Source organism: Elephas maximus, chromosome 9 (assembly GCF_024166365.1).
Source record: "Elephas maximus indicus isolate mEleMax1 chromosome 9, mEleMax1 primary haplotype, whole genome shotgun sequence".
NCBI classification, from domain to species: Eukaryota; Metazoa; Chordata; class Mammalia; order Proboscidea; family Elephantidae; genus Elephas; species Elephas maximus.
Window position 1 is genome coordinate 44,387,282 of NC_064827.1, and position 22,670 is coordinate 44,409,951.

The window sequence follows — 22,670 nt, forward strand, 5'->3', positions numbered from 1 at the left end:
TAGCTATGTCTAAGACATTTCTGTGTATCCCTTCAGTGCCAGCACACTTTCAAAAATCCTAGATGTTTCTATCTTAGTGATGTCACTATTCATAGTTTTCTTATACTCGGGGCTAGTCATTGCTTACTGGTGAGGACGGGGTCCTTGAAAGAGAAAAGTGCTGTCCCTCAGGTCCTCGGACCTTCATATGTGGCATGAAAAGGGGCTTGGCCTTTTATCACAAATGGATAAGTGGTGAACTTAAAATGAAGGGGGAGATCAAGAGCTGGACCTGTGCAATGCAGAAAGTTGTGGTGGGCTACCACCTTACCAGAGCGCCATCTTGACTAAGCCTTTTCTCCTCTTGGGCTCTTCTCCGTGCGAAAATTATATGCCAAAGGGCATGTCTCTGACTTCCAGGGAGGTGACACTAGGTTCCCTTTCTTTCCTTCTCTCTCCAGGTGCCAAGCTCTCCTGATGAAATGTGTTTTACCCCACTGGGCTCCTGGGGCAGTGTCTGGTGCTGTTGATGCCCTTGTTCGAACTTTCCAGAATGGATAGTCCCCCAAAGCTGACTGGAGAGACCCTCATCGTCCACCACATTCCTCTGGTGCACTGTCAAGTCCCAGACAGGCAGTGCTGTGTTGGGGCAAGTGGAGGTGGTGGGAGCACAAGACCCAACCCCTTCTGCCCATCTGAGCTGGGCATCACCCAGCCTGATCAAGACTTAGTACAAGCAGACTCCCTACTATACAACAGTCTGCACTCTGCTCCAGGGGGATTGGCAAGGTCTACAGATAGCACCAAGAGTAGGGGTCGGGATGGACGAGGCTCCGGGGCCCCTAAGAGACGCAATCCCTTCTTGCTGCAGGAAGGTGTGGGTGAGCCAGGACTTGGTGACCTATATGATGACAGCACTGGTGACAGTACCACCCAGCAGTCCTTCCACCTTCATGGAGTTGGCCAGCCCCCCTTCCATCTGTCATCTTTTCAGCTACCACCAACTGGCCCTGGAGTGGGCAGGCCATGGGGGACAACACGCAGTCGAGCTGGAGTGGTGGAGGGGCAGGAACAGGAGCCAGTGACAACCTTGGATACCCAACACTGCAGCATTCGCCACTGCTGCAGGCCAGAGCTGGAAGCAGAGACCATGGAGCTAGATGAGTGTGGGGGACCTGGTGGCAGTGGGGGTGGAGCCAGTGATACCTCTGGATTTTCCTTTGACCAGGAATGGAAGCTCAGTTCAGATGAATCCCCAAGGAACCCTCGATGCTCAGGGTCAGTACGCCAGCACTGCCGCTGCAGTAGCACATCTAGTCAGTCTGAGGCGGCTGACCAATCCATGGGCTATGTGAGTGACTCCTCCTGCAACAGCTCAGATGGTGTGTTGGTCACCTTCAGCACCCTCTACAACAAAATGCATGGCAACTCCCGTGCCAATCTCAACTCTGCCCCACAGACCTACAGCGACTCTTCCTTCTGTAGCCACTCAGACCCTGGCACCTTCTACCTGGACCTACAACCCTCTCCAGCTGAATCTAAGATGTCTTGTGAGTCCCACCTCCCTGACAGTGGAGGAAGAGAAGGGGGCTATGGTTGTCCTCATGCCTCATCTCCTGAGCTTGATGCCAACTGCAACTCCTACCACCCACACTGTGAGCCCTGCCCAGCTATGGCTGACCTCACAGCCTGCTTTCAGAGCCAGGCCCGTCTTGTTGTAGCCACACAGAATTACTATAAACTTGTCACCTGTGACCTGTCCTCCCAGTCATCCCCAAGCCCAGCTGGCTCTTCCGTCACCAGCTGCTCAGAAGAACCCACAAAGATAAGTCCCACACCAGGTCCTGGCCCAGAACCAGGCCCCAGCCAGCCCTCTGAGTATTACCTATTTCAGAAGCCAGAAATCCAGCCAGAAGAACAAGAAGCATTGGGTTCCTCAGCAGAAGCAGTGGCTGCTGTGGGCCCCACTGTGATGGAGGGACAAGTGTACACTAATACTTCACCCCCCAACCTTAGCACTGGACGTCAGCGCTCTCGCAGCTATGATCGCAGCCTCGAGCGCAGCCCTCCTGTCCGCCTGGGCTCACTGGAACGCATGTTGAGTTGCCCAGTGCGTCTGAGTGAGGGCCCTGCAGCCCTGGCTGGGCCTAGCTCCCTACCCAAGCGGGTCACCTCCTTTGCTGAGCTGGCCAAGGGCCGGAAGAAAGCTGCAGGCTCTGGGTCTCCCCCACTTCGGGTGAGCGTTGGAGACTCCTCCCAGGAGTTCTCACCCATCCAAGAAGCCCAACAAGATAGAGTGGGCCCACCAGATGAGGGTACTCGCTGTAGCCATAGCCTACCACCCATCCCCTTGGGGCCAAGCGTGGACCTAGTTGGCCCAGAGTCCTGGTCCACCCAGGTCTGCCAGGGTCCCCAGTCCAGCGAGATGCCACCTGCTGGCCTGAGAGCTGCTGGGCAAGACCCTGTAGCTCAGCTGATGGATCCAGGGCCGGCTCTTCCAGGGACCCCAACCAACAGCCATACCCAGAGGGATGCAAGAGCTAGAGCTGACGGTAAGGAACCTAGGGGCTGGAGAATACCAGGATCTGTGCATGGCCTCCTCAGTGATAGGTCCCTGCCAACCACCCTATCCGTACCACTAGAGGTTTCTCAGTCTAGAGCTATCACCTTTCCAATCCAGAGTATGCCCTGTAGTTAAAATGAGGGGAAGAGGGTAGAGAATAAAAAATATACCAAGGAGGTGAAATCAACAGAACATAGAGACTGGTGTGTTGGGAAAGGAAGTATTCAGAAGATTATGATTCTCAGTCCGATTGCCTGGAAAGATGATGATACCATGGTTAGGAACTATGAACACAGGAGTAGATTTATTGGAAGAGAAACAAGTCATGAGTTCAGTTTTGAACATTTAGGAATTTGCAGTGCTTCAGGGAGAGCCAAGAGATATATCCAACGGGCAAACCACACTGAGAGTCTATGAAGTTATTCTTTGATCAGTGATTGTGACCACACTCCAAAGAGCCTGAGACTTGACACTTGGCCTTTAAGCTCCAAGAAGCTTCTGTAGGCCAGCTCTTTCTCTATTTACTTTATTAATTTGTAAGTAATTTTAAGTATATCTTACACCAGGCCATATGTTAAGTGGGTACTGGTGATGGAGAGATGAGAGGGACACTGTCCACAAGAAATTAAGACTAAAGACGGAAACATAATAAAAATGCAGAAATGGTAGTATATCGTACTTTGGTAGGAATATCTAACTCAAACTGAAATATTGTGGAAGGACTGCTAACACAGCTTAAATATAAATACAGCCTAGAAACATGATTAGGAATAGGCTTTGCAGAGACTTGGGAGAAGAGCATTCTAGGCTCATAGAATAGACTATACAAAACCACTAAAGCACAGAATAGCTTGATGCTATCCAGGACCTGTAAATAATTTGATATAGCTATAGTGGCATGGGGATGGAACTATTTAAGGATTTTAGTCAGGGAAGTGGCATTTTGGTTTGTTTATAACAGCTTAGTGGCATGCTTTGATTTGCATTTTAGAAAGATCACTCAGTTGTTTGGGTGGAGGATGGGTTAGAAGGGGTATCTCCCTGGAAGTCAGGAGACCACTATATAGATATGAGAGTCATATGAATAAAAGTAGTAGTTGAAGCCATATGAGTGGATGAAAGCATCCAGGGAGAATGTGTGGAGTTATAAAAAGACCAAGGACAGAGCCCAGGGCCTACTATCACTTAAGGGGTAAGCAGAGCCACCCTTGAAGGAGACTGAGAAGAAAGCCAGAAAAATAGAAGAAGAAACAGCAGAGAGCGAAATCACAAGAACTTAGAACTTTTTTTTTTAAAAAAAGAGTTAGATTCAACCAAATGAATTTTGAAGAGAAATCACCTAAGACTGAAGAGTCCTGAAAGCAATAGCTGGAAGCAGTGAGGGCAGAAGCACGGGCAGCAAATTCCTCCACGGCTACTTTAGGTTGGGTCTCTTGTCTCCTCCAAGGAAATGGGTTTTTAAAAAAACATAAATGGTATTATCCCTGTTTTAGGGAATCACAGTTCTTCAGAAGACTTCACACTCTGAAACATAAAGAGAAGAGCTGCCCATTGGGGCAGGTGGAGGGAAACTTCTAGGGAAAAGGTGGAGTCAGAAATAGCAGGGATCGGCCAGAACCCTTTGGTATCTCACTTCCTTAGATGGCAGTATCTAGTGGGTATATCTAGGCACAGGGATGCTGTGGCTGGCATTCTGAAGGCAAAAACAATCCTGCTCAGAAGTGGGAGAAGCCTTAAAGGTTTTTTCTGTCAGACAAGACTTTGCATACTGAGATGCTGCTCAGTTTCCTAAGTCTCAAGACTCCTCAGGGCTCTTATCTTGATTCTGTACAACGATTTTTCTAATAAAAATTGAATGAAAAAGAAGACACTTAGGTTGATCCAATCTGGGAGTGACAATAAGAAGCTGAGAAGGTTATTTGTGATCCTGGATGGCAGAATAAAGATTTAAAAGGATCTTACCAAATCTGGAAGGAACAAAACTAATAAAGCAATGGACCAATGTGAAGTTTGATATGTGCGCTGTACTTGGGTTGCTTTTAGTTATTTAATTGATTTCAAGCTCAGAATGAGTCAGCAGTTTGGAAGGGCTTCCAAAAAGTTAAAATAACCGGATTCATTCATGGAATCTGGAAGGAAGAAGTCGATAGTCCCCACTCCTCTGAACCAGTTAGTGCTCACCTGGAATATAGTATCCTGCTCTGGGCACACCATTTTAAGAGGGAATTGGGGAACTGGAGCTATCCCACCTAGAGCACAGCAGACTCAGGTGAATGGGATCGGTATGTCCAGCTTTCTGAAGAGCTGTCGAATAGAAAAAGTGAAAAACCTTATTCTCTATATATTCCCTGAGAGCAGAATTAAGACACGTTCTCCACAGTGACCCTCTCCTCTTCCCTGATCTTATTCCTCTGCCTCAATCCCTGTTCTGGGAATTTAGCAGGGAGGATTTTAAAAAGAGGGAATAAATATTCTAATTCAGACATATTTTATATATAGGGGATATTATAAAGCTGTGGTTGGGAGGACCTAATCTAACAGCCAGGATCATCTAAGCCTTGTAAAGTGACTGATATTTAAATAAGTGGACGGTAAGAAGATATTCCCAGCAGAAAAAGCAGTGTGTTGAAAGATTGGGGTGGGGTAGGGAAAGCGGAGTAAATGTGGATGGCAGGTGGAGAAGTTTGAAGGGACAGCAGCCTAATTTGTGGCAGGTGTGGGCACCTACCTGGAAAGATTAGACTTTATTCTGAGGACAGTAGGGATTACAGGGGACTAAATATAACTGGTATTTTAGGAAGTCAGTTGATTCTGGATGTAGTGAAACTAGCCTGAGCCAGAGGTAACAGTGGGAATTTAACAAGTCCCTTTATCAAGTACCTACTATGTACCAGTCTCTGTTCTAAGCACTGGGGATACAGCAAAAGAAAAAAAAGCAATATACGATCTCTGCTTTCTGGAGCTCTTAGGAGGAGAAATAGACAATAAACACATAAGGAAGATAATTTATGCTGGTTAAAAAAAAAAAAAACTAGGAAGAAAATAAAGCTGGGTAATGGGATAGAGAGTGACTTGCCAGAGGGGCTGGAGTGAACACCATATTAGATGGGGTGGTCAGAAGTTCTTACTGAGGAGGTGACATCTGAGCTGATACCAGTGTATAAGGACAGAAGGAAGTATGGCTGCAGCATAGTGAGTGAGCAAGGGAAAATGACAAGAAATGATACAGGTTGCTGTTTTTGCACTGACTGGGGATGGCAGGAGGGTATAGTTTGAAAATGTTCCCTGGAAGTGATTCTGAAAACACCTCCCTAATGGAGTTGTGGTCCCCCATCCCCTTAAGACTCACTGATGGAAAAAGATGAGGGACTGGGGAACCTGGCCTGATACCATTTCATGTATACTGCAGTGTAAAAAGAACATTGGCCCCAAAGTCAGACTCTGGGTTAGACAGGATTCAGGCTTAGATACTTCTGGGTTGCATGACCTTGGGCAAATTCCTTAATCTCTCTAAATTTCAAACTTCCTTATCAGTCAGGTAAGGATATTAATTCTTGCCTCACATAGTTGAGCGATTGGTACCACACCCAGGGTTTGAGGCCATGTGTATGCGTATAGCGCCGCCTCCTGTTCATTCGGCTATCAACAGTATGCACAATGTTTGATTAGAAGCACAATGCATATACAAAGCCAGTCCCACTGTGTCCAGGAGCTTTGTGTTTAGCTCTGAGCCCCTTAGTTTGAGGGACAGTGATCTGAAGATAACCTGAAAGAACAAGAGAGGGATAATCTTGGGGAACACATCCCTGTGCACAGGGAGGAAATGTGGATTCAGAGGTTCAAGGGCCAGAGTCATGAAAGGGCTGAAGGGCGGGGGAAGGTAAGGATAATAGGAAAGCTGAGACTAGCTTCGAGCAAATAGTTTACCATGGTTATATTTGCTCAAGAGTGAAAATGTACTGGCTTGAGTGGAGGCAGAGGAAGATGGGCAAAAGCTCTTGGCACTGAAAATCTGTGACTCTGACTTCAAGTCTTTAGGTCTTAGAAACAAAGAAAATGGTGATCCTGCCATTGACAGAAATGGAAGTCATTGGGAAAAATGAGAAAGACTATGGATGAACTGTTTAAAATAGCAAATTTAAGTGAAAGCAGAAGCCTAAAGCAGAGTGATCTAGAGATCAAGAGGCAGGTCAGGACTGAGCTGTGGGTTTGGAAATCAACTGTATCAAAGTCTGAACTTGAGCTATGCAAGGGAGGAAGTGCAAAGTGAAATATAAGAATTGACCCTTAAGATACACCCCCTTGGGAGTCAAGAAAATGAAGACGGCCTAAAAACCAGGAGGTATAAGACAGTATCATTACATAAGGGAACGTTTTATAAAAGAAGGAGGGAGAGCAGTGTCACATTCCACATACTTGGATTATCCCTACTGATTCAGACCTTTGTAGGTCCGGCCCCCCTCTCTTTCCTTTCCCCTGTGGGCATCATTTCCTGTCTCTGCCTCTTTGCTTCCCATGGGTTTCAGTGTCTGTCTGTCTGATTCCTTCTCCATCCCTGTTGCCACAGGGGGTGGTGCTGAGAGCCGACCAGTCCTTCGCTACAGCAAGGAGCAGAGACCTACCACGCTGCCCATCCAGCCTTTCGTGTTCCAGCACCACTTCCCCAAGCAACTGGCCAAGGCCCGGGCCCTCCACGGCCTTTCCCAGCTCTACAGCCTCTCGGGCTGCAGCCGTGCACAGCAGCCTGCCCCGCTGGCTGCCTCCACTGCTCAAGTCCCAGCCCCAGCTCCCTCAGGGGAACCCCTGGGATCTACTTCCCGAACCACTGACAGAGGTGCCAAGAAAGCTGGGCCTGAGCCAGAGACCTCAAGGCCATCACCCCTGGGCAGCTACTCTCCCATCCGGAGTGCTGGCCCCTTTGGGCCCAGCACTGACTCTTCTGCCTCCACTTCGTGCTCCCCTCCCCCAGCGCAGGCCACAGCCATAGAAAGCCCACCCCTATGGAGCCACTCTTGTCCTCCTGCTGCCCGACCCGCTACCTTCCAGCAGCCACAGAAGGAGGATCAGAAGATACTGACCTTGGCTGAGTACCGACTCCATGGAACAGGAAGCTTGCCACCTCTGGGCTCCTGGAGATCTGGCCTTAGCCGAGCAGAGAGCCTGACCCGGGGAGGTAGTGAGGGTAGCATGGCTTCCAGGCCCAGTAATGGTATGAGTTTCATCCCCTACCCCTCTCCTCAACCACTTCTACCTTTCCTTTGAATGGTTTATACTCTAGTGGGGGGTCAGAGGTCAAAATGTTTGCATCTCTTCCCCCAGCATCTGTAGATAATATCCTGCACTCACAACCCTAGTGTTTTATATGGGCCCATTGGGTGGATATGATATGCTGTCTCCTGCTAACTCTTGCTTGTCTGTCACTTCTACTTATCTGTCCTGCTTCCAGCCAACCACCTGTCCCCTCAAGCACTCAAGTGGCGGGAATACAGGAGGAAGAACCCACTGGGGCCACCTGGTTTGGCAGGGAGCCTAGACCGAAGGCCGCAGGAGGCCCGGCTATCCCGAAGAAACCCCATCTTTGAGTTCCCTGGTTCCCTCAGTGCTGCTAGCCATCTGAACTGCCGGCTAAATGGTGTGTGAGCAAGGTCCCCAGTACACCCAGGGTGGGCTGTGCCACAGCTAGGAAGGGCTAGAGAAGGGGTCAGTCCCGAAGGAACGTGTCTCAGAGGGTATGAGGCACAGAACTGACTGGAACTTTTGGAAAGAGTTGCTCCAGATTGATTTTTCTCTCCTCTCTAGGTCAAGTAGTAAAGCCGTTACCACTGACCTGCCCTGACTTCCAAGACGCCTTTTCCTTAACTGAGAAACCTCCAGCTGAGTTTTGTCTGTCCCCAGATGGTAACTCAGAGGCCATTTCTATCGACCTGCTTCAGAAAAAAGGTGAATGTAGTCCCAGCTTAGGCCAGGGATTCTGCTCTCACTATCTGTTTGCACCTGTAGCCCTACTATCTAGCCCTACAAGATGTTGGGAAGGAGTTGAAGAGCTTAGACATTGGGGAAAAAGGTAGAAATCTTTGTACTGAGTGTTGTGAGTATGTATAATGAGCAGGGGTCATTTATCAGATGCTTAAGAATCAGGTCTCAATCCCTTCTCCTTACCTCTCTCAGTGAGCTAAATATAAGAGGGGGGTGCTGTGTAACAGATAAATGCCTAAGTGCCCTAGTAGGAGTAGCTCAAGGTGCTAGAGGACCTAGTGACTTGGGTAAATGTGATGATAACATCTAGTAAAATGAGGACTGACAAGGAAATGCTCTATTTAGCAAATAAGCTACCATTGAACTAAGAGGGTAGTTTCAGTGAGTTGATGGCAAAAGAACTGAGCAAAATTGTGGCTAAAGGGAAGGAGCCTGTGAAAAGGTTGAAAGATGAAGCTGAAGTTCCTTGCAGAGGCAAAGGGGAGATCAAAGCTTGGGGAGAGGGAAGACCCTTGATCAGGAAAAGGAATACCCACTTTCCTCCAAGATGAGAAGAAAGTGAGAGAAGGCAGAAAGGGAGGGAAGGAGGATGGATGTAATATAGGTATATTTTTAGGAGGGATAGGGAAACTGATGGAATTCTTGATGGGTAGCCTCTGTTCTCTGTGTGAAGGAGGAGGTAAGATAATCTGTGGCGAATGAGGAGGGAAGTGGTAGAACCAAGGATTTGAGAGGAGGAGTATAGCTTTGGCATGGCAACTGGGGGCATAGGAGAAGATGCTGACAAGGCACATATCAAAGAACTGCCCTTTTCTGCATTGGTGTGAGTGACCCTGGATTTTCTCCAATAGCAGTTAGTGGCCTGGTTTCCCACAGTGGAGAAGACTGGTAGTTGTATTGATCTAGGATTAAAATAAGAGGGCAAGGAAATGAGGACATTGAGGGTCTTTACAAGGGTATCACTGAGATGGGTCCAGGCTGGGAGATGGGTCTAGTTTTCACCAGAGGGGCTTGAAAACTAGAAAAAGGTCCAGGGCCTGGACGTCTTGATGAGACCCATGTGCAGGCACAGAGAGTAAGTGTGAAAACCCTTCCCCTCCCCCACAGAGGCTTCAGCCCCAGCCGAGTTGGCTAGGAACATGCTTGGGGACCTGACACATCAAATTCTTGCTTGCAGGACTGGTAAAAGCTGTTAACACTGCTGTGGACCTCATTGTTGCCCATTTTGGGACAAGCCGGGATCCTGGGGTAAAGGTAGGCAAGAAATGTGGAGAGCTGAAGCCCACCCTGAGATCCTTATCTATTCTGTGCTACCACTTTCTCTTGCTCTGTTGTACTTGGACCCCAGAGTGGGATACTGAGTGATGGGGATGGCAAGAGGAGGGGATCCATGAGGACTGAGAGTCAGAGAGGACCAAGATAAGGCTTCAAATGATTTCTTGCACTTCCCTATCTGCATCCACAGGCAAAGCTGGGGAACAGTTCTGTGAGCCCCAATGTAGGCCACCTGGTTCTGAAGTACTTGTGTCCTGCGGTCCGGGCTGTGCTGGAGGATGGACTCAAGGCCTTCGTGCTAGATGTCATCATTGGGCAGCGTAAGAACATGCCGTGGAGTGTGGTTGAGGCTTCCACACAGCTAGGTAAGTGCTGGATGGCAAGATGGAGATTCTGGCTGAATTTTAGGATTCCAGAGATTGGTCATGTGACCTTCAACCCTGGCTTCCCCCCAGGCCCATCCACCAAGGTCCTACACGGCCTCTGCAACAAAGTCAGTCAATTCCCGGAGCTCACCAGTCATACCATGCGCTTCAATGCCTTCATCCTCGGCCTGCTCAAGTGAGTGTGTGAATCAGCTGACTTTCTACCCTGGGCCCTAACTCCTCTGAGGAACCAACTCCCTAGACTGAGACAGCAGTGGTAGATCTGTAGGACCTGTGGCCAGGGCTCAGGCATACTTTCTCCCCACCTAGCTACATTCTCAGTAGATCACTCATTTCCGACTGCCCTCAGAGCCCTCTGGCACTGATCGTCAACATGGTCCTCTGCTTTTACAGACCCGTAATCTGGCTTATTTGGAAATGAATCTGGTTTCTCAATTTCTCTGGGTATTGTAAACACTGATCCTCAACTCCAGCACTGCTTCCAGATCCTGCTTGACCCTAAATCCATCTTGGGACCCACATCGTAATATTCTTCTCAAGTCCAGGCCCAGGTCATTCTCTTTGGCCCTGAGCTGCCCCATATTCTCACTGAGTAGCTGCCCTGACTTCTTGGGTCTTGTGCAAGCTGGCTCCATTCTAGGAAGAAGTGCTTGGTCTGTGAATCGCATGTTCACCACCTTCCCCCACCAACATCCCTATTGACTTTCTAGAATTATATTACACGAAATGAAACAGGTAGCATCCTTGCCATAAAAGGGAGGTGTTCATCTATACCTCTGCCCTGTGTCTGACCCCCTGCATCTGTCTCCTTTGTACCTCATTATCTGGCTATATCCACACTACGCAAGACTCAACTCTCCTCCCCTGTCTCCCTACAGCATCCGGTCCCTGGAGTTCTGGTTTAATCACCTCTATAACCATGAAGGTAATACCCAGAGCCCAGCCCTATTTTGCAAACTCTGTATAGGCCAAACCTTAGAGGTTCAAAAGAGGGGGAGCCATAGCTCTCTTTTCGGATGCTAGAGGTTGAGGGGAGGGGACCACACAAGCTTTGTCCTCAAAGCTTTGGGCTTCTACCCAAATCCTTCCCACCTCCTGCTTGAGTTAGAACCTTGGAGTCAACAGGATACTCAGGCAATCTGGAATTCAGTTCCTGTGAGCCCAGGGCCAGCACTGTGGCTGTAGAATTTATGCACTACACAACTTCAGGAGGCATTGTGTACATTCTAACGCTCAGAAGTTACGTAGCACACAGCCTGTATAGCAGTATGCAGTGGCTCTGCCCAGAATGCCTTTCAGGGTTGAACACCCAGGCCAGACGGTGCTGGTCTGTGTGAATCAGAACCTTTCTCTTTCTCCCCTAGATATCATCCAGACCCACTATCAGCCATGGGGTTTCCTGAGTGCAGCTCATACCGTGTGCCCTGGCCTCTTTGAGGAGCTGCTGCTGCTGCTACAGCCCCTGGCCCTGCTGCCCTTCAACCTCGACTTACTGTTCCAGCACCGGCTGCTGCAAAGTGGGCAGCAGCAGCGGCAGCACAAGGAACTGCTGCGGGTGTCCCAGGACCTGCTGCTGTCTGCCCACTCAACACTACAGTTGGCCCGGGCCCGGGGCCAGGAAGGCCCTGGAGATTTGGACAGAACAGCCCATGGGGAGCGAGTAAAGGGTGTGGGTGCCCCAGAAGGTGGAGAAGAGGAGGAGGAGACAGAAGAGGTGGCAGAGGCAGCTCAAGGCTCAGGGCAGGGCAGGTGGGCCCGAGGTGGGCAGGCTGGCTGGTGGTACCAGCTCATGCAGAGTTCCCAGGTCTATATCGATGGCTCCACCGAAGGTTCTAGGTTCCCTCGTGGTGGCAGCAACAGCAGCAGTGGCGGCAGCAGCAGCAGCAGCAGCAGCAGTGAGAAAAAGAAAGGGGCAGGAGGCGGGGGGCCTCCCCGGGCTCCACCCCCCCGAGAGGGAGTCGTGGAGGGAGCTGAGGCCTGCCCTGCCCCTGAGGAAGCCCTTGGCCGGGACAGGGGCTGGCCTTTCTGGATGGGAAGCCCCCCTGACTCTGTGCTGGCTGAGTTGAGGCGCAGTCGGGAGAGGGAGGGGCCCACTGCCCCTCCAGCAGAAAATGAGGAAGGAGCCTCAGAGCCTTCACCTGGGGGCATCAAGTGGGGACATCTCTTTGGTTCCCGAAAAGCTCAGCGGGAGGCCCGACCCACAAACAGGTGAGAGCTACCCCATGATGTAGATGGAGGGAGTGGAGGAATCTGATCTAGGCCAGGGCATGGACAGAGTCAGTGCCCTGGCTGCTCTCCCCTAGGCTGCCCTCGGACTGGCTGAGCCTGGACAAGTCCATGTTCCAACTAGTGGCGCAGACAGTGGGTGCCCGCTGGGAGCCAGAGCCTAAGGAGAGCCTGCAGGAACCACACTCTGTAGCCCTGCCCTCCAAGCCTCCATGGTGAGCCCTGGGCTATGGTGGCATTAGGGGGCTGGGTTTGGCTTTAGATGGGGTTTTCTGACCTCTGTTTGTTATTTTCCCAGCGAGGTGCAGGCACTGTGCCACCATCTGGCCACAGGCCCTGGACAGCTGAGCTTCCACAAGGGAGATATCCTACGTGTACTGGGGCCAGCCAAAGGAGATTGGTTGCGCTGCAGCCGTGGCCCCGACACTGGCCTGGTGCCTCTGGCCTATGTGACCTTGACCCCAACTCCAAGTCCAACCCCTGGAAGCAGCCAAAACTGAGGCCCTGTGCATGCTGGTGGCCTCAGGGGCCCTCATAACCCCCAGACTCAGAGCCTGAGAGCCCTTCCCAAGCCCATCTGGCTGGGCTACAAAGAGTAGACTGAGAGTGAGGGGCCACATATCCCTGTGCTGGCACCTGCTCGCTGTGCTCAGTATTAATGACTCCCTCCTAACTGACCCAGTGACCTCGTCCAGACCTCCACCCAGGAAAGGAGGGAAGGGACACAGCACTGGGCCACCAGGATTCCCCCAGACCACCTGGGCCAACCCTTCCATGGGTACAGACAAGCCCCTATGGAGGGAGGTGGCCTAGAAGGCCCACTTGCAGGGTTCCCTACGCCTGACAGTGATAAGGGTGGAGAACAGTATTGGGGCCAGATCCCTAAGCCCCCCAGCTGTAAATAGGCTGTGGCCAGTGCCCTGGTCATCAGAAGAGGGAGGAGGAGCCCAGGCTTCTGTTTATCTATTTATTTATTTATTTATTACACCTATTAATAAAAAAGGTGCTCGGCCTCCAAACCGGTTTCTCTTTATGCCCGTCCACCTCTCTCCCTTCAAAAACGATGGCTGGGATAGGATGCAAAAGAAAGGGATAACTTGAAGTCCAGGTACCTACACCAGGAGCTGCTTCTGGACGGTGCTGAGGCCCAGTGCATCGCGAGTGAGATGCCCATATGTGTGTCCAAACTGGAACTTGGACCCTGTGTGGCCAAGAGAATCTGTCATGTATAGCCAGTAGCATGGAAAAACCATTTATTTCTCAGCCAGTTGCCTAGATCCTCCAAGCTGCCCTCCAAAATCTGGCCCTAACTGCTGACCATAAGCCACCTCAATTCCCTTTTTGCCTGATGATGCACCACATCTAATATTTGAGACCACCACCACCCACACACAAACACCCAGTCCCCAAAGCTGCCTCCCTCTGGGGCTGTCCTCACCTGGCACATAGCCCCCATAGTTAGGCAAAAGTTACAAGTTCTGAGAGTAGGTCCCGGAAAGTGGGGGGAGATGTTTGGGATTCTTCTGACCTCTGCTCCTTGAGTACTTCTGCCCAAATTCCTGCAGTGCCTGGTTGGTGAGCACAGGAAAGCTGGAGCCAAAGAGGAAGCGGGCACGAGGCACATAACCAGTGAAGCCTGGGGGATGGGGATACTGAGTCAAAACATCCGGGGGGGCTTTCCCACACCTTTGGTCTTTACCCACCTCCTCTCACCTGACATGAAGAACTTCCCAGGGTCTCTGTCATCCATGGAATAGGGAGAAGCCTTGAGAAGGGAAGTCGACAGAAGAAAAATAGGGCTATCAGACACAAGCTCCCAGGGAGGTGCAGCTGGCAGTCAAGGCCATATCCCCGGTACCCCTGGACTCATGGCCACCCCCAGGTCTGAACAGAAAAGACAAAGCTCTGCACTCCCACCAACGCTCACTCCCCATCAGCCTTCTTGGTCTCACTTGCTCTGTCTCCTTTGCCTCCACCTCTAGCTCTGGCTTTGGCTCTTGGTCTTTCTCCGCATCTTTTTCTCCCTGGGCCTCATTTGGCAGTTCTTGACTCTGTTGCCCCTCGTGCCACGGAGTAAAATCATTCAGAGCCTCAGCCCAGATCTGGCTGCAGTTCTTGGCAAAGATGAACTGTGCCCGAGGTACAAAACCTGGGCGGGAAGAGAGCATGGAAGATTCGTATTAATATTTGGAACACTTGTTCTGGGATGGTGGCACCTGTTCATGCCTGTGTACATACCTGTGTATCCAGGGATCATGTTGGAGCTGAGCCTTTCATGCCCACACCTGAGAGGTAGGCTCCCCCTGGGAACCTCAGGAGATCTTGGAGGCCGAATGGGAGGCAGAAGTGTGCGGCGGGCAGGTGGCCAGGCTAGACCACGAGGGCCTCGAAGTAGCTGACCAGTCACCTGGCCATAGGTCTGGCCCATGCTGAACCGAAGTAGTGGACAGTGTCCAGTGTACCTGTAGCATAGTACTCAACCACTCATCCCCAGAGCCCCCTCTCCCCACCATCCCCTGAGACAGAAACAGAGACCTGTAAAGCCCTGATCTTTCCTGGACTCGTGTGTGTATGTGGAGCAGGCATTTCTAAGTTCTCTGCCTGGGCCTTCAATCCTTTCTCTTTGTTGTTACCACACAGAAGACAACACAAAGCTTCTTGGCTGGCCCAGCTATCACTATTCCTGTGCTATTTTTCATCCAACACCATAAATACTCCAGCCCTGGACCTCCCAAACCAGCAAGCCCCCAAGGTGTAGGCAGCAAAAGTCCTATATCCCTATACCCTTGTTCCCTGAAATGAGCAGGAGAGTACTCTGGGTAGAAGTCTTACCCAGGGATATAATGCGGGTTCTGAGGATTCAGCCCCGGTATGAAGGTGCTGGCCATAGCCCTGGGAACCCAGGCAGTTCCTTTTGTTTCCTTTGAGCCAAGGCTCTGGGCTGTGTGTACTGTGTCCAGGGCAGTAGGGCAGAGCCAGAGGAAGGAGGCGGGGCTAAGGAAGGAGGTAGGGGAGGGGGTACTAGCACAAACTAGCAGAACTGGAGAGCAGAGGCTCGCTGGTTGATCTACCCCAGGATAAACTCAGTCCCAAAAGTCCGAGGAGTACAGCCTCCCCACTTCAGGACCTAAGGAAGTCCTGAAGTGTGAGGTGGGAGAGAAAATACTGTTAGCCCATCCATTCAGTTCTAGCTCAAAAGACTTCCTGCCTTCGCACCTCACCTGAGGAGATGTGGAGTCTGCTCTTTGTAAGTCTTGGTCCAGGACAATGGAGTTCCTGGGAAGAGGATCTCTGAGAGGACTGGCCAGAGCCCAGAAAGGAGGAGATGGAGGAAAAGTGATAGGAAAAAAGGAACCTAGAGACTTCTGGCAGTGACATTAAGTTTATTTTCAATAATATGACAAGAATTATTTATTGAATACGTACAATAATCTGAATCATCCATTTAACAAATATACTAAGCTCTGCTAGGTACATTCTACAGTGTGGCAGAATGTACACACTTTAGGAGTCAGAAAAGCTAAGTTCCACATGACTTTGGGCAAGTCATTTAACATCTCTGAACCCCACTGCCTTATTTATCAAATGCAGATACTATTCCTCACCCTGCTACTATTATACACATACACTGGGGCTGTGTGTACTATGTCCCAGGCTGTGGAGCAGAGCCAGAGGAAGGAGGCAGGGCTAAGGGAGGTGAGAGAGGAGGGGGCAGTAGAGTGATGACCACCAGGTACACATATTGAATAATGTATGCAAATGTGTTTTGTAACTAAAGACTATGAAGGCAAAATGGTAGTGTAAGGGAGGACGTGGGCATGAGGTCTGTCAGTCACAGGCTCATAATAGTTTGTTGCCTTGAGCAGACCTTAACCTGATTATTGTTAAGGCCACTTGAAGTTTTCTTTTTCTTAGAGCCAAAGGTATCATAACTAAAAAAATTTTTTACAAACAATTTTGGGGGGGGGGCTCAAATCCTAGCTTCACTAGAGATAGGGCCTTGGCCAGATTTGTCTCACCAAACCTGTTTTCTCATCTGTAAAACAGGGAAACTAATGTCATTACTTATGGAGTAGGATAAGGTAGATGAGAGGATGCCTAGTGTCTAGTTTATGGTAAGTGCTAACCAAAAAGCAATTCCTAGTGTTTGGTTGGAATTTGGTGGAAATGGGAGAAAGGAAAAGAATTAATTAAGGGCAGGAACAAGAAGGAGGTTCAGGGGAGTCAGCGAAGTTTCAACTACAATGGAAAGGTTAAAAATTGAAGTTGGGATATAGATTAAGATGTAGGGACTACAAGAAATTCTGCAGAAAAGATCATGCAGTTAGAATCAGGGTATGAGTTATAATACAAGTTAGGAAACAGGATTAGTTTTAGATTCATGGTTTGTGAACAAACAGTCCACTCCTATTGGTGGGAATGCCCTGTTACTATTATTGTTTCCATCTGCGTAAAGAATGTTTTTATTCTAAATTCCTCGAGGTCAGAAAGGTGTTCTTACCTGGGAAAAGGGTGACAGAGCTAGCTGAGGGGCCCGTGCTCGTTGCCTCTGTGCCTCCTTCCAGGGGACAATCATCATGACAACCCAACCACAACTTGCCCCTGATGGGAGCTGCCGCACCCAGTGAGTGGCCAGTGTTGGATGTGACAGCAGAGCGAAATGTCTAACTGGAGATTACAGCCATCTACATCAAGATGAAGGTCCAGTTAGGAATGCCACAACAGCACCCTGACCACCCACACAGCCTACTGGGCCTCCAAAATGGCAGCCTACAACCTTCTGTTGTTCTGCCTTTGATCCTGACCAGGAATTGCTATAAAATTTCATATGGATCTCAGATCAATTACTTAATTATAAGCCAACATTGGACAAGCATAATTTCCCTCATAAAGATGCATAAAAAAGAGAAAATCATGGGACTAAAAAAACTGTATAAAAAGGGAAGCAAAGGAATGATTAATATGTGTTTCAGATGCTTACCCTGGATGGAGTAAGATGAAATGGATCGGAAAGGGGGGGAAACCATAAGTTAGACGTATATTATTATCAAGGTTTCAGTTTTTGTTTGGGTTGATAGTTTCATAAGTGCTTATTATTACATGTTATAATAAACAAAGCAGCCCATTCATGGACCAATGATGAGTGTGTCGTAAGCCAAGAATTATAATCTTGCATTTGAGGTCCAAAGGAGTGGGTGGAAATGGGAGAAATCCAAGTGGAAATTATCAAAAAGAGTGGTATTGGTAGACTTTAATGTAATTTTGTTTTCAATAGCTCAAGAAGTCAAAAAATTAAAAAACAATATGAATATGGATCATTTATTGGCTATATACCATTCCTTTCCAGAGTTCACAGAGAACTTTAAAAACTGACCATATAGTCTAGCCCTGACTAGAGCATGGATGGACTAACAAGCTTGGACAAATGACCTAAGGTGTTTTCTTTTTGAGCTTCAGTGTCTACATTTGTAAAATGAAAGATCTAACTCCCTTCTCTGTCAACCAATAAAAATGTATGGGCCAAAAAAAATTACAAATTTTTAAAAACAAAGTAAATTTGACATGCTTTCAGAGTCATTTCAAAATGCAACTATACTTAAAGACTTTTATATGGTTTCTAAAGGTCTTTAAAATATGTACTTTTCCTGCTAGGATGCAACTCCAAAAGTGCCTTATTCAACTGTAAGTTTTCCTAAACATAGGCCACTATCTGGATATCACTGCTGTGTGCATAGAAGAGGCATCATAGCAAAGAAAATGGCGCAGTCTCTATTTCGGCCTTTTTTACATGTATGTTGTCGTTGGGTGCTGTCAAGCCAATTCCAACTCATAGCGACCCTCTGTGACAGAGTGGAACTTCCCCATAGGGTTTCCTAGGCTGTAATCTTTAGAGAAGCAGATCACCAGGTCTTTTCTCCCCAGGAGATCTGAACCACAGCAAAAAAGATTGTGCAGTTAGAATCAGGGTATGAGTTATAATACAAGTTAGGAAACAGGTGGATTCGAACCACCAATTTTTCAGTTAGCAGCTTAACCACTGCACCACCATGGCACCTCTTTTTTTTTTTTTTTTAATTGTACTTTAGATGAAGGCTTACAGAGCAAATTAGTTTCTCATTGGACAATTAATACACATATTGTTTTGTGACATTTGTTGCCAACCCCACAACAGGTCAACACTCTCCCCGTCTCAGCCTTGGGTTACCTGGTAGCAGCTTTCCTGTCCTCTCCTGGCTTCTCATCCTTGCCCCTGAGCTGCTGTGCCCATTTAGTCTCATTTTGTTTTATGGGCCTGTCTAATCTTTGGCTGAAGGGTGAACCTCAGGAGTGACTTCACTGCTGAGTTAAAAGGGTGTCCAGGGGCCATACCCTCCAGGTTTCTCGTCTCTGTCAGACCAATAAGTCTAGTCTTTTCTTGTGAGTTAGAATTTCGTTGTACATTTTTCTCCAGCTCTGTCTGACACCCCGCTATTGCGATATCTGTCAGAGCAGTCAGTGGAGGTAGTTGAGTACCATCTAGTTGTGCTGGACTGTCTGGTGGAGGCTGTGGTAGTTGTGGTCCATTAGTCCTTTGGACTAATCTTACCCCTGTGTCTTTGGTTTTCTTCATTCTCCCTTGTTCTAGATGGGCTGGGGCCAGTGAAGTATTTTAGATGGCTGCCCACAAGCTTTTAAAACCCCAGATGCTACTCACCAGGTAGGATGTAGAACATTTTCTTTATAAACTATGTTATGCCAATTGAGCTAGATGTACCAGGACTCCTTTTTAACAGTCTTCAAATTCACAAGGATCAATATTCATTTATCTAGTCTACTTTGCTTAAATATCTCTGCTATTCAATTACCTTATGGTCGATACAGAGGTGAATAGATGAATAATGCATAATCCCTGACCTCAAAGATTTTATAATTTTTTTATATACCCATCATTAATATATTTTTTTCTTTTTTATTGTACTTTAGATGAAGGTTTACAGAACTAGTTTCTTATCCAACAGTTAGTACACACATTGTTCTATGACATTGGTTAACAACTTCACGACATGGCAACACTCTCCCGTCTTAACCCTGGGTTCCCTATTACCAGCTTTCCTATTCTCTCCTGCCTTCCTGTCCCTGCCCCAGGGCTGGTGTGCCCCTTTAGTCTTGTTTTGTTCCATGGGCCTGTTCCATCTTTGGCTGAAGGCTGAACCTCAGGAGTGACCTAATTACTGAGCTCAAATTGTGCTGGGGGCCATACTGTCAGGGTTTCTCCGGTCTCTGTCAGGCCAGCAAGTCTGGTCTTTCTTTTTGAGTTAGAATTTTGTTCTCCATTTTTCTCCAGCTCTGTCTGGAACCCTCTATTGTAATCACTGTCAGAGCAGTCAGTGGTGGTAGCCGGGCACCATCTCATTGTACTGGACTCAGTCTGGTGGAGGCCATGGTAGATGTGGTCCATTAGTCCTTTGGACTAATCTTTCCATTGTATCTTTAGTTTTCTTCATTCTTTCTTGCTCCCGAAGGGGTGAGACCAGTGGAGTATCCTAGGTGGCCGTTCACAGGCTTTTAAGACCCCAGATGCTACTCACCAAAGTAAAATGTAGAACATACTGTTTATAAACTGTTGTGCCAGTTGATCTAGATATTCCCAGAGATCATGGTCCCCATAGCCCTCAGCCCAGTGATTTGGTCTGTCAGGGAGTTTGGATGTGTCTATGGAGCTTACCATGACTTTGCCTTGCACAGACTGTGCTGGCTTCCCCAGTATCGTGTACTCTTTTACCCTTCACCGAAGTTTCCACTTATCTATTAAGTGTTTTTCCATCCCCACCCTCCCGTCCCTCATAACCACCAGAAATTGTTTCTTTTTGTATGTAAGCCTTTTCATGAGTATTTACAGTAGTGGTCTCATACAATATTTGTTCTTTTGTGATTGACTTATTTCACTCAGCATTATGCCTCCAGATTCATCCATGTTATGAGATGCTTCACAGATTCATCATTGTTCTTTATCATTGTATAATACTCCATTAAGTGTACGTACCACAGTTTGTTTATCCATTCATCTTTTGATGAGCATAAAGTGTAAAAATTAAACACTTACGCTCATCAAAAGACTTCACCAAAGAGTAAAAAGAGAAAATACAGGCTGGGAAAAAAAAGATTGGCTATTACAAATCAGACAAAGATCTAATCTCTAAAATCTACAAGAAAATCCAACACCTCTACAACAAAAAGACAAAGATTTTATAATTTTAAAGAAGAGACAGGGGGACAGCAAAAGGCAGAATAAAATAAATGCCACAATTGGCCACACACACACACAAAAAAATTCCAACAACCAGAAATAAACACACCACATTTTCTCACATAAACACAATAAATATATAAATAAAAGTTAGGAAACAAAAAAACACTTAGACATTTTTTAAATACCCTCTTAAATAACTCTTGGGGCAAAGGAAAAAAACTGCAATTACACACCATATAGAAACAAGTAGAAAAATAAGAATACCATTATCTTGAAAAGTTTGACAATCAGCCAAAGCTGAATTCAGAGGCAATTTTTAGCCTCGAATGCGTACTGGCATCATGATTAAGAAAGTGGACACTCGATCCTGGTTCCATCACTTACTAGCCATACAACATTGGGCAAATTGGTATATCTTTTTCCCTCATGTATGAAATGCGAATGGTAATATTGTAAAATAAATTGTCAATAATAATAATAATTATTATTATTATACAAGTGTTCTAGTGGGGGCTATTTGTGTTAACAAGGAACAACTGTCTGGCCTAAATAGAGGACCAGGGTCAAGAATGAGAGGTAGAGAGGATATCTTAAAGATGAGTAGATTTCATGGGTATCCAAGGAAAGAACTGAATAGCCTGCTGTATGGCCAGGCCTCATGGAAACTCTAATTGAGAACTTGAAAACCAACAAGAGCTAAGGGAACTATTTGCACTCTTTCTTTCTCCCTAGGGCCACGTGCTTTTCTTTATGCATCAGCTCAATCAATATCTATGTGTGTGTCTCTCTCTCTCCATCCCCCCACCAATTCACTATTAGTTTTGCTGTAGAGTAAAAACTCTCAGACTCTGTTGAAGCAAAACAAAAGCATTTATTGAAAGCCAAGAATCATTCAAATGGGAAGTCATGGAAACCTCAGCACATGAAGCCCATGAATCCAAGGTGGGACTGTAACAGTTACAGTACAAAATTAGAAGGCACGACTCACAATAAACTGATTGGTGGACAATGAGGTAAGAAAATCAAAGGCAGGACATTGAGAAGCCGCACTTTGCATGCCGTTGGTTACACTGGGCACTTTGCATGCCCTTGGTTACATATTATAGCTGGCTTTTAGAGATTGGATACAAAGCATAATTGTACAGAGCAAATTGCAGAAGTTAGTGCTGGGGAGGGGTCATTAGGTACTCACAGGATGATTACAAAGCACATGTTCTGAGAACAGATTGTGAAAATATTCTGAGGACATTTTACACAATGGGTTTCGATTACCATTTGAGTCAAGACCCCCCAACCCTACACTGTTTAGCTTAACCACAAAGAAAAACTGTCCCTTAGTGGTAGATTCTGCTCATTTATATAAATGAGATTCTGCTCATTTATGTTCCTTGGTGACAGGGTTGGTTCCTTAGTGATAAGGTTGGTTCCTTAGTGATAAGGTTGAATCTGTGTAAAAGATTAACAGTCTGTTAGCAAAAAGCAGAGTTAAGATGGGATATGAGACCAGGCTCTGGATCAGCCATTTTATTTTGGTCAAGTGTCCTATAAATTTTGGGGGCTCCATGACATTCCCTCCTTTTGATCAAGGATTTCAAAGACCATCCTCTGGTCACACCTAAAGGCATGCTTTCTTCTGCATGGACTCTCTTTAGGACTTTAGTGGCATGCATATTAGTATTTTAAGGCTTCTGACATCACAGTTGGACACTACCAGTCTTCTTCACCACGCCATAGCTCTAGAATCCTGTTTCAGTGATCTTGGAGAAACAAATGAAGCAGGGCCACATTGAGGAAACAAATTAATCTTTTCAAAAGCCTAATCCGGGGTGTGAGCCCCCTCCCTCTTGTTATATAAATGGGCAGAATCTATGTGCATTATTCTTTTCATAGACATTAAACTGGTAGGTTATGTAACAGTTTTAATGACACATTTCATAGTACATTTGATTATTCCAAAGATGACAACTACAATAATGAGTATTAATATTCCAATAAGCAATACAGATCTTATCCAGGAACCTATTCCACTAGGTAA

The 22,670-nt window shown here is 47.3% G+C and overlaps 2 protein-coding genes across 13 annotated transcripts in view; one reads left to right on the forward strand and one right to left on the reverse strand.

Moving 5' to 3' along the window:
• Window positions 1-14,373, forward strand: part of RUSC2 (RUN and SH3 domain containing 2) — a 71,506-nt gene extending 57,133 nt beyond the window's left edge. For 8 of the 10 annotated variants that reach the window (XM_049896501.1, XM_049896505.1, XM_049896504.1 and 5 more), the window contains 11 exons: window positions 441-2,531; window positions 7,110-7,751; window positions 7,989-8,174; window positions 8,342-8,482; window positions 9,696-9,772; window positions 9,984-10,158; window positions 10,249-10,354; window positions 11,058-11,104; window positions 11,544-12,387; window positions 12,483-12,620; window positions 12,704-14,373. In XM_049896501.1, coding sequence (XP_049752458.1) covers window positions 509-2,531; window positions 7,110-7,751; window positions 7,989-8,174; window positions 8,342-8,482; window positions 9,696-9,772; window positions 9,984-10,158; window positions 10,249-10,354; window positions 11,058-11,104; window positions 11,544-12,387; window positions 12,483-12,620; window positions 12,704-12,905 — 4,581 coding nt within the window. In that variant the 5' untranslated portion in view covers window positions 441-508 and the 3' untranslated portion in view covers window positions 12,906-14,373. The remainder of the gene's footprint in view (window positions 1-440; window positions 2,532-7,109; window positions 7,752-7,988; window positions 8,175-8,341; window positions 8,483-9,695; window positions 9,773-9,983; window positions 10,159-10,248; window positions 10,355-11,057; window positions 11,105-11,543; window positions 12,388-12,482; window positions 12,621-12,703) is intronic. The other 2 variants (XM_049896509.1, XM_049896510.1) reach the window with 2 other exon arrangements.
• FAM166B (family with sequence similarity 166 member B) lies at window positions 13,365-15,362 on the reverse strand. Of its 3 annotated transcripts, none has more exons than XM_049896511.1 (6): window positions 15,238-15,362; window positions 14,644-14,867; window positions 14,358-14,554; window positions 14,119-14,170; window positions 13,844-13,995; window positions 13,365-13,606 (listed from the first exon to the last, which is right to left on the reverse strand). In XM_049896511.1, the coding sequence occupies exons 1-6, from the start codon at window positions 15,291-15,293 to the stop codon at window positions 13,460-13,462; spliced, it is 828 nt and encodes a 275-aa protein (XP_049752468.1). In that variant the 5' UTR covers window positions 15,294-15,362; the 3' UTR covers window positions 13,365-13,459. The 3 variants fall into 3 exon arrangements, with proteins under 3 accessions (XP_049752468.1, XP_049752471.1, XP_049752469.1); XM_049896514.1 differs by having other exon boundaries at window positions 13,520-13,606; window positions 13,844-13,973; window positions 15,238-15,360; XM_049896512.1 differs by having other exon boundaries at window positions 13,520-13,606; window positions 13,844-14,041; window positions 15,238-15,359.
• Between the last annotated feature and the right edge of the window lie 7,308 nt (window positions 15,363-22,670).

Coding starts and splice junctions, on each gene's coding strand:
- FAM166B (XM_049896511.1), bottom strand. CDS start 15,293: ATGGCCAGCACCTTCATACCGGGGCTGAATCCTCAGAACCCGCATTAT. Junction 14,868..15,237: donor AACCCGCATTATATCCCTGG/GTAAGACTTCTA, acceptor ACTATGCTACAG/GTACACTGGACACTGTCCAC. Junction 13,607..13,843: donor CTATGGGGGCTATGTGCCAG/GTGAGGACAGCC, acceptor TTGGCCACACAG/GGTCCAAGTTCCAGTTTGGA.